This window comes from Rhincodon typus, chromosome 1, assembly GCF_021869965.1.
Source record: "Rhincodon typus isolate 14 chromosome 1, sRhiTyp1.1, whole genome shotgun sequence".
Lineage (NCBI taxonomy): Eukaryota > Metazoa > Chordata > Chondrichthyes > Orectolobiformes > Rhincodontidae > Rhincodon > Rhincodon typus.
Window position 1 is genome coordinate 79,662,315 of NC_063332.1, and position 14,429 is coordinate 79,676,743.

At 37.4% G+C, this 14,429-nt stretch overlaps 1 protein-coding gene across 1 annotated transcript; it reads right to left on the reverse strand.

The window, feature by feature from the left end:
* Positions 1-334: 334 nt before the first annotated feature.
* Positions 335-14,074, reverse strand: commd8 (COMM domain containing 8). Its single transcript, XM_020532862.2, has 5 exons — positions 13,673-14,074; positions 9,043-9,198; positions 7,198-7,350; positions 4,948-5,103; positions 335-1,648 (listed from the first exon to the last, which is right to left on the reverse strand). Exons 1-5 carry the CDS (start codon positions 13,745-13,747, stop codon positions 1,628-1,630), a joined length of 561 nt encoding a protein of 186 aa, XP_020388451.1. The 5' UTR covers positions 13,748-14,074; the 3' UTR covers positions 335-1,627.
* Positions 14,075-14,429: the final 355 nt, after the last annotated feature.

Below are 14,429 nucleotides of genomic sequence, written 5' to 3' on the forward strand. Positions count from 1 at the left end.
TAAAACCAGCTTCAGCTAGTTTCCAAGTGTAGTTGGACTGCTAGGAGGTAGGGGAAAAAAAGAAAAAAAAATCAAATACTAACCTCTTTGGCACGTCTTGGCAAGCTACTTAAAAGCAGGATGAGCATAGACCAGACAGTAAAAGCTTCCCCTTTGCCCCCACAGAAGGAAAGGAAGTTATCAAATAAAATCATAGCTGTAGCTTGAAATAGAGGGGCACAACTGACTGCAAATATTTATTATTCCTATTTCATTCTTGAAACTAGATATCAGTGTGTGGGATTTTAGACAAAAGATGGAGTTATTAAAACTAATTTTGATTTAAATGCTAGAATTTTGTTCACAAGTCTCTTTTTATTATAGACAACTTTCGACGTGAACATTATCGAAGCAACATTCTCCAAATATTCTCATTCCAAAAGATTAAATTATCAAGCACCCTTGTTTACATTTCTTCATGATCCCCTTTTCTTTTTGATCACACACACTTGACTGAACTGAAACTTGTGTAAATGTTTCCAGTAGTCTGGATTCAGCAAAGTTTCATGAACTAAACAAATAAACATTGGAATTCTTGTACCATAGTAGTTCAGTAAGATGAAACTTTGGAATCCTTTGGCGAACTGAACATGGGAACCAGCAACTGCTGCAGCAGAGCAGATCACCAAAATAAAATCCTTCAAGCAAGCAAGTTAACAGAAAAGTGCAGAAAAAAAAATCAGATTGTTTAACATTTTTTACCTCAGACTACAAAAGGAATGTTGAAGGTTTGAATTACCAGGTTTTTAGACATATCTTTGTGGCCACGGACTTCATAAAGTTCCACTTTCTTCAAACTACCTTGCTAACAGACTAGGCCCAGCAACAGGCCACAACTTCTCAGACTGGGGCGATTTGCATCACCCTGCGCTGTGGTATTAGTGTTACTTTGAAGTCTACAAACTGCAACAGTATGTTTGAAGGACAAGTCATCTGGCAATCTGAATGCAATAATTAGATATAAAAATGTAATTAAGTAGGTTTAAAAAAAAATTACAAGAAGTGTACATAGAACTGCGAGATGATTTTCTTGTTGATATAATTATCCTTTTCTCAAAAAGATAATCAATTTACAAATAGTTGACAGAATTGTGCAAACTTAAATTAAGTTACTAGGCAAAGCATTAAAATATTACAGATGAAACAGTAATTGCAATTGTTTCTCCCTCTCCAGAAAATGGAGCTGTAAGATTTACATGAACAATCGTGAGGGAGAGCATATTCTTTGAAATAAAAAAAAATTCTTCAGATAAAGCTCTTGAGTTAAGTAATAAACATGTAAAGAACTTGCAGGTCATCACTCAAAACAAAAAAAAAAATCAGTGCCGTGTATTTCAAATACTGGTGCTAGTGATTAAATCAAATACTGTGCGAGTCCAATAGCTTTAGCTCTGTTGAGTGTCAGAAGTTAATCAAACACTTTAAAAAGAGTTTGAAGTTTCTGTTGTGCTTCAGGCTTGACTTTATTTATTCACAAACTCCTTATGATGCAATTACTCACTGCTTCAGTATCAACTCAAAAGTTATAAGTAGTTCTCAGTTTCCATTTGGAAACTGTACAGAAACAGAAGGCACCGATTATCTCCAGTCATTTTATTTGTAGAACAACCTGTCAAGACAGAAATTGTAAACTTCAGGCCAAGTTATAATTGAATGTGTGTCAAAACAGTTCTCATCTTAAGAATACACTAACATGTTACATACTTTCAGGAACATTCATATTTTCACTTATTTGAGAAGATTACACACACACTAGCTATTTTTGATTTTACAAACATGAGTTTTTGTGTCACATTGTGTCTTCAAGTCTACTATAAACAGGAAGAACTGGCAGGTGAGCTTTGAATTGATAGCTGAAATGCATTAGTGAAACTAATTGGTGATAGTTGTCACGATGATGTAAAATATGGACTATATGTCTTTGAACGCCATCAGCTGATTTAATACCTGGGACTTTTGGGAATTGAGATGGTTTTAAAAATGGTTCTCAAAACACTGTTTTAAAATAGCCACAGCAATCACACAGGTTGGCCAGGTGGGATGAAAGCAAAATGGATTACATAAAAGACCACATGAACTGAAATTTACAATTTATCCAAAAGCAATGTAGCCAACCCCTCCTCTGGCAGTATAAAAAGATAAAAGACTGAAAGAACTGCGGATACTGTAAATCAGAAACGAAAACAGAAATTGTTGGGAAAGCTCAGCAGGTCTAGCAGCATCTGTGGAGAGAAATCAGAGTTAACATTTTCAGTCGAGTGACCCTTCCTCAGTTAAAAAGATCTTAGTTTCCTTTTTGATTTGCACCATGTGAATCTTTAAATGTTATTTAAATGTGGCATTGCCTACAATTATCAAACTACACAAAATGAACACTGCAGACAGCATACACAAACAAGTTGTAATTTCAAGCAGATGTTTCTGGGAGAAGCATAGGAGATGGATTTTTTACTGCAGAACTGAAACATGCTGGAGAAGGATCACCATCTACCAATCCTGAAGAAAAACCTGGTGACCACATGGACTGGAAAGAAATATCAATAAACCAAGAACGTAAAAAATAATTGCAATATTCTCTATTGTTGAAAGTCCACAAAAATCAACATACCATTACGATTTCAGGCTAAAAAAATAATGACACCTCACGGACATTCAAACTGAATTTTTATTAACCTTGGGTTTGTATGGGATTTTATACGGTTAATTTCGAATCTGGGTGCATTGTGTGCACGTGCAAGTGGTGAGGACCTAAGATTCTACACAGAGGTCACATACTTTATTGTCTTTTTATTACATTCTGATCCCAAGAAAAAAAACCTCTTTGTCGTCTTACTTCTTCAGTAAAAGTAGTTAACTACACATTGATTGGAGAAAGGTATAGCTACATGATAAAAATGACTTTAAGTCTTTGCTGCAGCCAAACAGGGAGGTTGAGGAGAGCAGCCAACTAACCCTTCCTCACTTGGGTTGTAATATATTGCAATTGGGCTGTGTGGGGACAGATAAAAATTTATGATGGAAAATTTCTGGTTGGAATCAAAGTTTCCTGCATTTTACTTTCTATATCTTTTAAATTAAGGATCTGAATTTCAACTGAACCGATTCTGGTGGACTGAATATCCCTAAATGGTTATTAAATATCTGATCTCTTTCTTCCAATTTCCAAATAGTCTCAAAAATCAAGAAAATTAGGAACAATTCAAAACATACACCTTTATAGCCAGCTCCTATTAAGCTATAAATATTGATTTTATTCAATTTTCAGTGTAGATGTTTGAAAAATGCTCTAGATAATTCTGCATTTAAATCATCTTAAATTGAAATCAAAGATAAACCTTCAAAGGATGGGCAACAAAAGGCTCTAACCTCAAAAAAGCCCTTCAAGGTTTGCAAGATAACAAGCTTCTCTATCTCTTCCCTCCACTGGGGAAGTCTGTGCAAGTAGCAAGGTCGTTGAAAATCTTTTGTGTTTTTTATTTAATCCTAATTTAAAATGCATTGATTTCAGCAACTGCATTAACCCCTTCCTACAAAAACATGTAATTTACCAGGCAGTTCTTTTGCTTAGTTGGGTGCTGCTTAAACTTTTGCATACTCCAATTTAATTTGTTTGTTCCTGATAATAAAACAAAATTGCTAATTTGTCATTGAAATAAACTTCTGTTAAAACGGATACTTCACAAGCAAAATGAATCCCTGTTTTCTGATTTCCATACATTGGCATTCAACTACGCAGAACTTGCGCTGATTTATTGTCATGTGTGACCTCAGGATGTTCGTAAAGTGCTTCGTAGCCTAAGAAATATTTAAAGCGTAGTCATCATGTATGGAAATGCAAATTAATTTGTGCATAGCTAGTTTCAACAAACAACCATGAGATGAATTAAAAATTAAGCTATTTTAATTATGTAGGCTGAGGAATAAATCTTCATCAACACCCAGGAATAATGGCACTTATTGTTGAATAGTACCAGAAGATCTTTTCTAGCAGACTGTCTGGTGGACTAGTTTAATGTCTCATCCAAAGTAGAGTATCATTGAAATGTGAAGCTAAAGTACACCTCGGTCCCATTTGTAGCAATGAGTGCAAAATAAATAGTGTTGTACACACTGAACAGGGCCATGTGTAGGAAGATCTATCTTGTCCAAAAGAGTCCACCCCATAGCACACAAATTGTTAATGGAATCAAGACAGAACTCAGGAATTTCTTAGCAAATTCCCCCATATTTTAATAACATTGTGGTTCATCAAATCTCATTATGCTTTAAAAGGGATTAAAGTTCTTCACTTTTTCCAATTAAGCCTCAAAATTCACTCTCTCCAGCCATTCCATCAAAGAGTGACTCTGTTCTGGTTGATTTTCCTCCTTCCTGGGCCTACACTCAATATTCATTCACAAGGACTACTCCAGATCTTCACTGACAACTAATTTCACTAAGCCAGTCCTACTCTTGGATCTTTCCCCCAGTTCCCTGCCCCAGAATTCTAAGTCTTTTCAACTGCTCCTAGCAAAAACTGCTTATTAACTTTTTAATTCTCACTCTCAGATTTACTAAAGTTAATGCTCACATGATTTTACCTAGCCCCTCATGGGTTTCCCTTAATACACAGCCACCAACTATTCCACTTTCTCAGTTTCCTGAAACTTGAGTTCTGATTCCAACTTAGTCGTCTATTAATTACCCAGATGAATTTTAACAGTACATAGTCATCCAACTATCCTCTATTTCTGACAGAGTCCCCTCCACAGAATCTGTGCGTAGTACTTCTAAAATAGATACTGCTTCGGTCTCTCTACCACATCTATCCTCACTGTGTGTAATCTTTGAAGTCCTCTTCAGCGATTCCTGAGCTGTCTTGAGTGAAATATCAAATCTTGCATACAGATACAATAATATAAAAATTACCTTATTTGCTGCTTCCAGAGAGTGAATGAGGGTTTGCAGTTCTTCTTTGTCCATCTCAATGGAAACTGGCTTCAGCACTCCATTTTCTTTCACATCAAGGTCAAGATTTAGCAGTGGTGTTTGAAGAAAGGCAATCTTATCACTTGATAGAGGCAACTATAATAATAAAAGCAAGTGAAGCCTATAAATTTAAAGTTTGAATCTTCACTTTGGTTTTGTTCAGTAGATAGTATTAAAATATAGTTCGAACTCGGGGGAAAAAAAATTGATCACCTTTTTCACTACTTATATTCATCTTCCTATTTAAATATCCAAAACATTTCATACAATTTGCATAGAACTTGCACTGTTTCAGTATAATTAATTGGGTCCAGCAGTCTAAAGATCACAATTCCTTGTGAAATTTAAACAAAAATCATAAGCTAGCTCAATATAGGTGACTAGTGTAAAAAATGGAAATGTCTAGCATTTCTTTTCTTTATTCGTTCATGGGATGTGGGCGTCACTGGCCAGGCCAGCATTTATTACCCATCCCTAATTGCCCAGAAAGCAGTTCAGGGTCAACCACATTGCTGTGGGTCTGGAATCACATGTAGGCCAGACCAGGTAAGGATGGCAGTTTCCTTCCCTGAAGGACATTAGTGAACCAGATGGGTTTTTCCAACAATCGACAATGGATTCACAGTCATCATTAGATTCTTAATTCCAGACGTTTATTGAATTCAAATTCCCCCATCTGCCGTGGCAGGATTCGAACCCAGGTCCCCTGAACATTGTCTGGGTCTCTGGATTAACCGTCCAGTGATAATATTACTAGGCCATCACCTCCCGGTTTTACTTCTTACATTAATAAAGCAATCAGCCTTAAGCGAGTATTGAAGTACCCCAAAGCTGGCTACAAAAGGAATTTTACTTTTTTAAAAAAAAAATCATATTACAGTCCATTAGGCTGCTTAAGATTTTGAAAAAAATTCTCTCATGGAATGTGGGCATTGCGAATCAGGCCAGCATTTGTTGCTTATCCCAAACTGCCCTTGAACTGAGCAGCTTGTTTGGCCATTTCAGATCACAGTTTAGAGTCAACCACATGGTCATGGGTTGAGAGTCACAAGTAGCCCAGACCTGGGCAGGGACAGTAGACTTCCTTCGCTAAAAAGGACATTAGAACCACTTGAGCTTTTACAACAAATGACTGTAGTTTCAAGATCACCATTACTCTGACAAGCTTTCAATTCCAGATTTTACTCATCAAGATTAAATTTCACCAACTGCCATGCTAGGATTTGAACCCATGTCCCCAGATCTTTAGTCTGGGCCTCTAGACTACAACAGTTATCTTGGACTCGAAACTTTAACTCTCCTTCTCTCAACATCAATGCTGGCAGATATGGTGAATTACTCCAGCACTTTCTGTTTCTATTTAACATTTTGAGGAGTTGCACAAGTACTGCACCTTGCAACACACATTTGGAAGTATTCCATATAAGAGGATGACACCACAATAGGCAATTGGGAAAGAACAGAGCTGACGCTAGATTCTTAGAGACTTTGGAAATACAGTTCTGAAGCAAAACCCTGCCTTATGATCAAATAAATGAAGACTCAATAAAAAGGGGAGGACAGCACACTTGCCTCCATGTCAAAAAGTGGGAAGTTCAAATCCCTGAACAGAAACATCTGTTAAAAATCTAGGATGACATTTCAGTGCCATAATAATGGATTGTTGTATTTTTGGAGGTGACATATAGAAGAGATCAGGGCTCAATTATCCTCTCAGGTGAATGTAAAAAGTCCTAGAGCATTCCTCCAAGAACAGCAAAGGAGTGTGCATGGTGCTCTAGCGAAATGCTCTTCCTTAAAGAATGTGCAAAACAAGTTATTTGGTTATTTAATTGTTGTTTGTTTGAGGAAACAGTTTGAGGCATTTTGAACACTGCAACATTGACTACACTCCAAAAAGTACTGCAATGGTTTGTTATTAAGAAAAATGTTGAATAAATCCAAATCTTTAACTTCAGAGAAATAACATCGGAAGTGATGTTGCGATTAATCCTGCTAAAGATCCTAGAACGCAAAAAAGGATAATGCAGAGTTAGGGAATATTGTTTACAATTCTGGTTAGGGAAGCAATTAAACACTGGATTGAAATTTAGATTTCCTGTAACGAATGTAATTTGAAGTATACATTGTGGTGACTGATGGTGGAGAAATCTTAGGTTTAAAATGTTGACAGTACATAAACCCCTATACCTTCAGCTGCCAATCAAAATCCTGTAGATAAGCAGATGACACAGCATTTGTTTTCTCAATTAAAGCTGACTGGAGCTCCTCCTTTCTTGTTTTTAAACAGTTGAGTACTGCTTCTTGATGAGGTACACTCAATCCATCCAACAGCTGAAGAATCTAACACAAAATAAAAGTCCAGTCTATTTTATTGTGTAAAATAGGGTTTTTGTCCATAGTATTTCTTTCAAATACAAACATTTTTAGTATGTGCATACGTTGGTTTCAATAATTTTAATTACTTTAGTAACACCTATAAACACACAGATTCCATTAAAGATCTACCAGATGTAAGACAAGCTTGATGTGACTCAGTGCCTAAAAGTAACTTTCATGTCTGCTGAATGTGAAAATTGAGATTCATGAGGTTCCTGTAAATTCAAAACTGTTTTTATGCCCAAGAAATCTGAATTACCCAATACCTTTAAGTTTTGAAAAATGTTTTAGGAGGGAGAAAAGAGCAAGTGAGTATGATTAGTTCAAGGTTTTTCCCTTAATGATCTGGCACAACCTTGTTCGGCCAAACTGCTTCCATTTGTGCATCTCTCTCCGGCTTTGTGTATTCCATCCTTGCAGGTAGTGTACCACCTGAAAAGTTATGGGCTGCCATTTAATCAACAGTTTTCATAAGGATTGGAACAGCTTTCCTTTGACATCAAAACAGTTCAACATAGACAAAGCAACTCTTACTCATCGAAATAAACAGAATTTACATAAACCTACCAATTGCTCAATTACTGTTTGATTACATGAGTAATTTTCCTAGATATTTATCCTATTACTGCTTTGTTAAGAACATTTGTTCACAGGATGTGGTCATCACTGGCTAGATCAGCATTTAATGACCATACCAAATTGCCCTTCAGAAGGTCATAGCTAGCCATCTTGAACTGGTGCAGTCCATGCAGTATAGATACACCTACAGTGTCATTAGAAAGAGAATTCCAGTATCTTGACTCCATGATAGAGAGGCAATTACAATATTGTTTCAAGTTACGATGGTGTGTGGCTTGAAGGGGAACTTGCAGTTGGTGATGTTCCCTTTGCCGGCTATTGTGGTCTTTCTAGGTGGTAGAAGTTGCAATGTTGGAAGATGCTGTCAAAGGAGCCTTGGTGAGTTGCTGGATTGCATCTTGTAGATAAAACACTGCTAACAGTGTGCAGGATCAGTGGTGGAGGGAGTGAACACTTGGGGTAGTGACTGGGGTTGCCAATTAAGCAGACAGTTCCACTCTAGATTGTGCCAAACTGCTCGAGTGTTTTTGCAGCTGTACTTATTTAGTACTGGCAGTTAACTTTCAGTCATCATTTAACTTGTGCATTCTCCGCAGCAATGCCTCTGGCAGAATTCACTTGTCAAACAGCACTACCCTCATATAGTATAAAATGTATTCTCCCTTTACATTAGGACAATTCCAGTGAATACCAATGAGTACAAGACAAAAAGCATTGACAAAATGTGTCTTTCTCTAAAATACTCAAGTTCTGTACAGGTAGTTCTCCTATAACATGATAGTTGCGTTCTCGTGCGACCTCACGCTATAGAAAAGAGTAATAGAAAATTATGTTATAGAGAAATTGCTACAGAAAAATCACTATATTGTACAGTAGAAAGTTTGCATTATCCAAACACTGTCCACTATTCATCTATTGTGTTACAGCCAAGTTGTGTTAAAGAAACACGTGTTATAGAAGAAACACCTGTAATACTAATTCCAGTATTTATTAAAATTGTTGCACTCTATTCTAAAAAATATTGAGTAGATTTTGACCAAAAGCATTAAAATTCAATAAATTCTAAAACTAACCAACCTCTTCATCTGGTAAATGCTTTCCACTGGCATGTTTCACAAATGCTGTGGCTTCCTCTAGGACCTCCATCCATTCTATCAGACTCCAAATGTTTCCATAATCGCGGAATCGTGGAAGTGCACGTCCACAAATACCATCAATTACTCTGTGAATAAACTACAGAAAAAGAGAGAAAAAAAGAAAGCCTCAAATACAAAGACAAATCTGTTGCCTATTCAATTGTATTCAAATTACATATTACCTGCATGAAAAGGCATTTGTCGCGAAGCTTGAGGAGAATTATGTGGAAAAATATCTAACTACAGATACCCTCAGCCTATACTTGTTGGTTCCTCTGTGCTAGCTAGAAGAATGTCTTTCATGCTTTATCCTGTACAATATTTCATAAAATGCAAAACCTCAATTAGCCAACTTTTTAAATATTTCTTCTCACTGTCAGATTAAGTGCAGTTAAAAGTTTCACTTTTGATGACTTTTACTAATTCTTTCCTAATAGATACCCAGAATTGCATACAATATGCTAAACTGTAGTCTAATCTAATTCAAATCTGTACATTTAATGTCACTTCCTTACTTTTATACTCAATGCTTCTCTGTACAATATCTAGAAATTGCCTGGCTCAAATCCATTCAGTTTACAAAGTTGATGGGTGATCAAGGTGCTTAAATTATAAAATAAATTTTATTAGAAACAATTCCCTTCAAATGGGAGAAATCCAAAACATGAAGAGATGATCTTAAAATCCAAACTGAGTACAAGCGAAATCAGGAAGCACTTCACAAAACAAACTGTGAAAATCTGTAACTTGCTTGTTCTAGTGATTGCGGATTTTGGGTTAAGATTAATTTTCAAGACTAAATGCGATTGATTATTCTTGGGTAGGACTACAGTTTAAAGGGGATAAATGCAGGTAAATGGAATTAAAGGTATGGATTAAGTCGTGATGCTGAAGGGACTTGTGTTGTTGAATGTATACTTTGAGTTTAAGAAAGTCCACCTTGAAGCATCCATGTGCTATATGTATAAAATGTTCTAACTCTGCCTGACAGTTGGTTTGCTTTGTGTCTACAAACTACACATTCAGTAATCAGTTGGTTTGCTGTAATGTTTGCTTTATAGCTTTGAATGTGTTTTACTGCTTTAAATAATCTGTTAGTCACGTGTTGGGGGTTGATTTATTTAACATAACATTGTGAACAGTACAGTCTGTTCTGATATAACGCATGTTTCATCAACGCAAATTGGTTTTAATGCAATTGAAGAATTATAGAACGCTATTTGTAGAACACGAACTTTCCTTACCTGTATTGGCTGTAACGTGATTCCATCCCCATCACTTTAAATTTCACAGTTATTGTGCGATTTTCTTATAATGCGAGATCGCATGAGAATGGAACTATCATGTTATATCAGAACCAACTGTAGTATAAAACGTGTTGATGAGGCCTAAGCTTCATTCTTGGGAAAAGAAAATTCTGAAAAATATTTTAACTCACCCAAATTTGTATAAAACTGAAAAATTTTACATCTGTGGCATAATAAAATTTCCGCACTTGAAGTAGAAATAGGCTTTACTAACTTACAAGAACAATTTGGGACTTAACTGTAGTTGTTTTGCTTCACAAGACAATTTTTCAGCTTATTAAAGCAGTCCTTGATTATATTCTCTTAATAACCAACATCTTTTTTCCGTGAGTTTAGCATTGCTTGAAATAAGTAGTGATTATATGTATTGAGAAAGCTGACTTAAAGATCAATGGGCTTTGTGTCATGCAAGGTGAAATATTTATATCTTTTAATATCAGTTAGAGTCTGAATTTTGAAGTAGTGGCATGTGGGCTTTAGTTTGGGAGTAGAGGAGGGATTAATAATTTAACTTCTCAGTATTTCTGAAACCATTTTTTAAAAAACAGTATAAGAAGGCTAACTCCTGGAGTGTTAATGGGAATTTGTTCACTTTCCATTAGAAGGATCAGGGATTGATTTTTTTTTTAGGGGAGCACTCAGCTTGGAAACCTTTAGGTTTCAATTCACAGAAGTCCTGTTTGAAATTGGATGTCTGAAACACTTCTCCTGGAACAAGGACTTGCTTCCAAAAAGTTAAAAATAGGTTTTACTAACTTACAAGAACAATTTGGAAGTTAACTCAAATTGTTTTTGCTTCACAAGACAATTTTGCAGCTTATTAAAACTTAGGTTAGATTCCCTTAATAAATCAACAAATGTTTCCATGAGTTTAGCATTGCTTGGAAAGGAAACTAATAATTTTTTTTTCTTTATTCCTTCATGGGATGAGGGCATTGCCGGCTAGACAGCATTTATTGCTCATCGGGCAGTTAAGAGTCAACCACATTCATGTGGTCTGGAGTCACATGTAGGCCAGACCAGGTAAGGATGGCAGTTTCCTTCCCTATGTGAAACAGATGGGTTTTTCCAACAATCAACAATGGATTCATTAGATTCTTAATTCCAGATATGTATTGAATTCAAATTCCACCATCTGCCGTGGCGAGATTCGAACCTAGGTCCCAGAATGTTACCTGGGTCTCTGGATTAACAGTCCACTAATAATACCACTAGGCCATCGCCTCCCCGATGTATTGAGAATGCAGAGTTAACAATCAATGGGTTTATGACCCTTTGATTAGGCCGTACTTAGGAGTATTACATTCAATTCTGGTCACCTCATTACAGGAAGAATGTGGAAGCTTTGCAGAGGGTGCAGAAAAGCTTTACCAGGATGCTGAGTTTGGCCATACCATCAGTTCTGAGGAAGGATCACTGGACCCGAAACGTTAACTCTGTTTTCTCCTCCATAGATGCTGCCAGACCTGCTGAGCTTTTCCAGCAACTTTGTTTTCATTTCTGATTTACAGCATCCGCAGTTCTTTTGGTTTTTATTTACCAGGATGCTGCCTGGATTAGAGGTTATGAGCTATAAGGAGAGGCTATAAAAATTTGGGTTGTTTTCTCTAGAGTGCCGGAGGCTGAGGGGAAACTTAATAGAATTCTACAAAATTATGAGATGCAGAGATAGGGTTGATAGTCAGAATCTTTTTCCCCCCAGAGTCGAAATGTCTAATACTACGGGGCAAGCATTTAAGTGAGAGGCTGCAAGCTCAAAAGGAGATGTGAGGGGCAAGTTTTTTTAAACACAGAGTGTGGCAGGAGTCTAGAACGCACTGACAGGGATGGTGGTGGGGACAGATACGATAAGGGCATTTAAGGAACTTTTAGATAAGCACATGAATATGTAAGGAATGGAGGGATACGGACCAAGGGCAGGCAGAAAGGATTAGTTTAATTTGGCATCGTGTTTGGCACAACATTGTGGACCAAAGGACCCGCTCCAGGGCAGTACAGTTCGATGTTACCTAAGTGTAAGTATTTAGGTTGAAATTTCCAGACCAGAAGTGTTTACTTACAACCCTGAAGGGGTTTATGATATGGAGAAAGTCGAAGCTTAAACACTCAAGGAAGCAGCTACCAGACTGTCAAGAAGTTGTAATTGAAGGCAACAGATAGAACAAAGAAGAGAATTCACACGCATAATTAGTATTCATTTCAAGCAATGCTAAATTTCTGGAAAAAAATTGTTGATTATTAAGATAATTAATCAAAGACTGTTTTAAGAAGCTAAAAATTGTCTTTTGAAACAAAAAAAGATGGCAATTCAGCACTGCAACATAATTTTGTTGGGATGGATGGAGTGTTCCATTTTAATTGTGTACTGAAATCTTTCAAATCAGGTTACCTTGGTTCATTCTTTTTTATATTTTCTTTTGCTTAATAAACTTGTTTTATTGTTGAATTCAAATCTACATCATTGTCTACTTTTGTTCCAATTAAAAACCAAGTACAATTGAAAAAAAAGCATTCGATCAGTAAAGCCAGATTTCAGTTTAGCATCTTACTGATCCAATACCACCACCTGGGATCATAACACCGGAACCAAAGTTAAAGCTCTTTCATGGGCGCGACGGAGGTTCCGAACGCTTGATTTAGTCTGCATGTGCATATAGACGACCATATAAACATACAAAAATCAGAACTAGGCCATTCAGGCTCTGGAGCTTGTTCGATCACTTAATAATCCCACAGCTGATCTAGTTGCAACTTCAAATCCATACTCCTGCCTACCCCTAACGACAAGCTTGAAAAACGACTGAGAAAATCTTGTGTTTCTCTTACTGCCTGAATGAATATTTCCAGTTTTGTCTGTTTTTATTGCTGTTTAAAAAGTAATCAACGACCACCTTTTAGGCACCTAAATTTTAAAACACCTCGCTTTCATCAATGAAACGAACTAACCCATTGTTGGGGAGTCCCTGCCATTTTCTGAGAGACCTGCGACTGGCGGAGAAACCTCAAATCTTACAAAATAAGAAACACACAGTAAAGAGAGACCAGAAAAGCGGAGAATCCAGACCAAAAGGGGAAAGCGAAACCGAGCGACGGCTGGATGATGTACAAAACATCGGCATTCTTGGGCAACCCGTCGGTCCGTGAAAGGGGCAAGGGCGAGCGGGAACTCTGCTAGGAAACACCGAGGCTCCACCCGCGGCCGCTATCGTTGACGAACAAGAGGATTAGATGGAGGGAGAAGGCTCCCCAGGCCCCTGAGCTTACCCGGGGGCACTCCTCTGCCGCCAGCTTGGTCAATAACGGCAGCGTGGCCGCGCGCTCAGCCGTTGGGCTATCCATCCGTCAACTCGGTCTCGAGCGACAAGAATCCAGGGAACAGCCAAGTGGCAGAACAAGCCCCTCCTCCGCTCAGCCCGACTCCCGACCAGGCTGCGGCTCCCAGCTCGACGTTTCTGGATGTCGGATGAGGGTACAGGCTCAGATGCTTCTCCTTTTCTCTCCGGATTTGAAACTCTCGATTGTCAGCGCTCAATGGGAAGGTTCAAACGGGGAGAGCTATCACCTGCGAAAGGTATCATTGGGCATTAAAAGTGTAACCCGTCCAGGGAAAAATTAGATACTTCAGGATAAAACAATATAAGTAAGTCTACCACCAAAATATTCCCGTCTTTGTTCTTGAACTGAAAGAGTGTTCAAGAGCCACTAGGCATTTCCACTTTCTACCAACAAGCTTTTCTTCCCCTCCTTAATATACTTCAGCCATAACATTTTAATTTATTCTACTACTCTTAACAAGAACCTTGCACGTTGATACACTTTTATTCTTCAAATCTCTGTTGTCACTTTTTGTTCCACTATGCTTGTATTTACCTGCATGGAAAATTTTCTGTTTGAACTCCTAAATCTCCCTTCATCGGAACCTTACCCCTCTTGTTAGTTTGAAAGCCTCGCCATGGCAATGGTCACAGTCTTTAAGAGTCCAATCCCTGATATCTATACCAAGAATAGTAGAAAAGCAAGG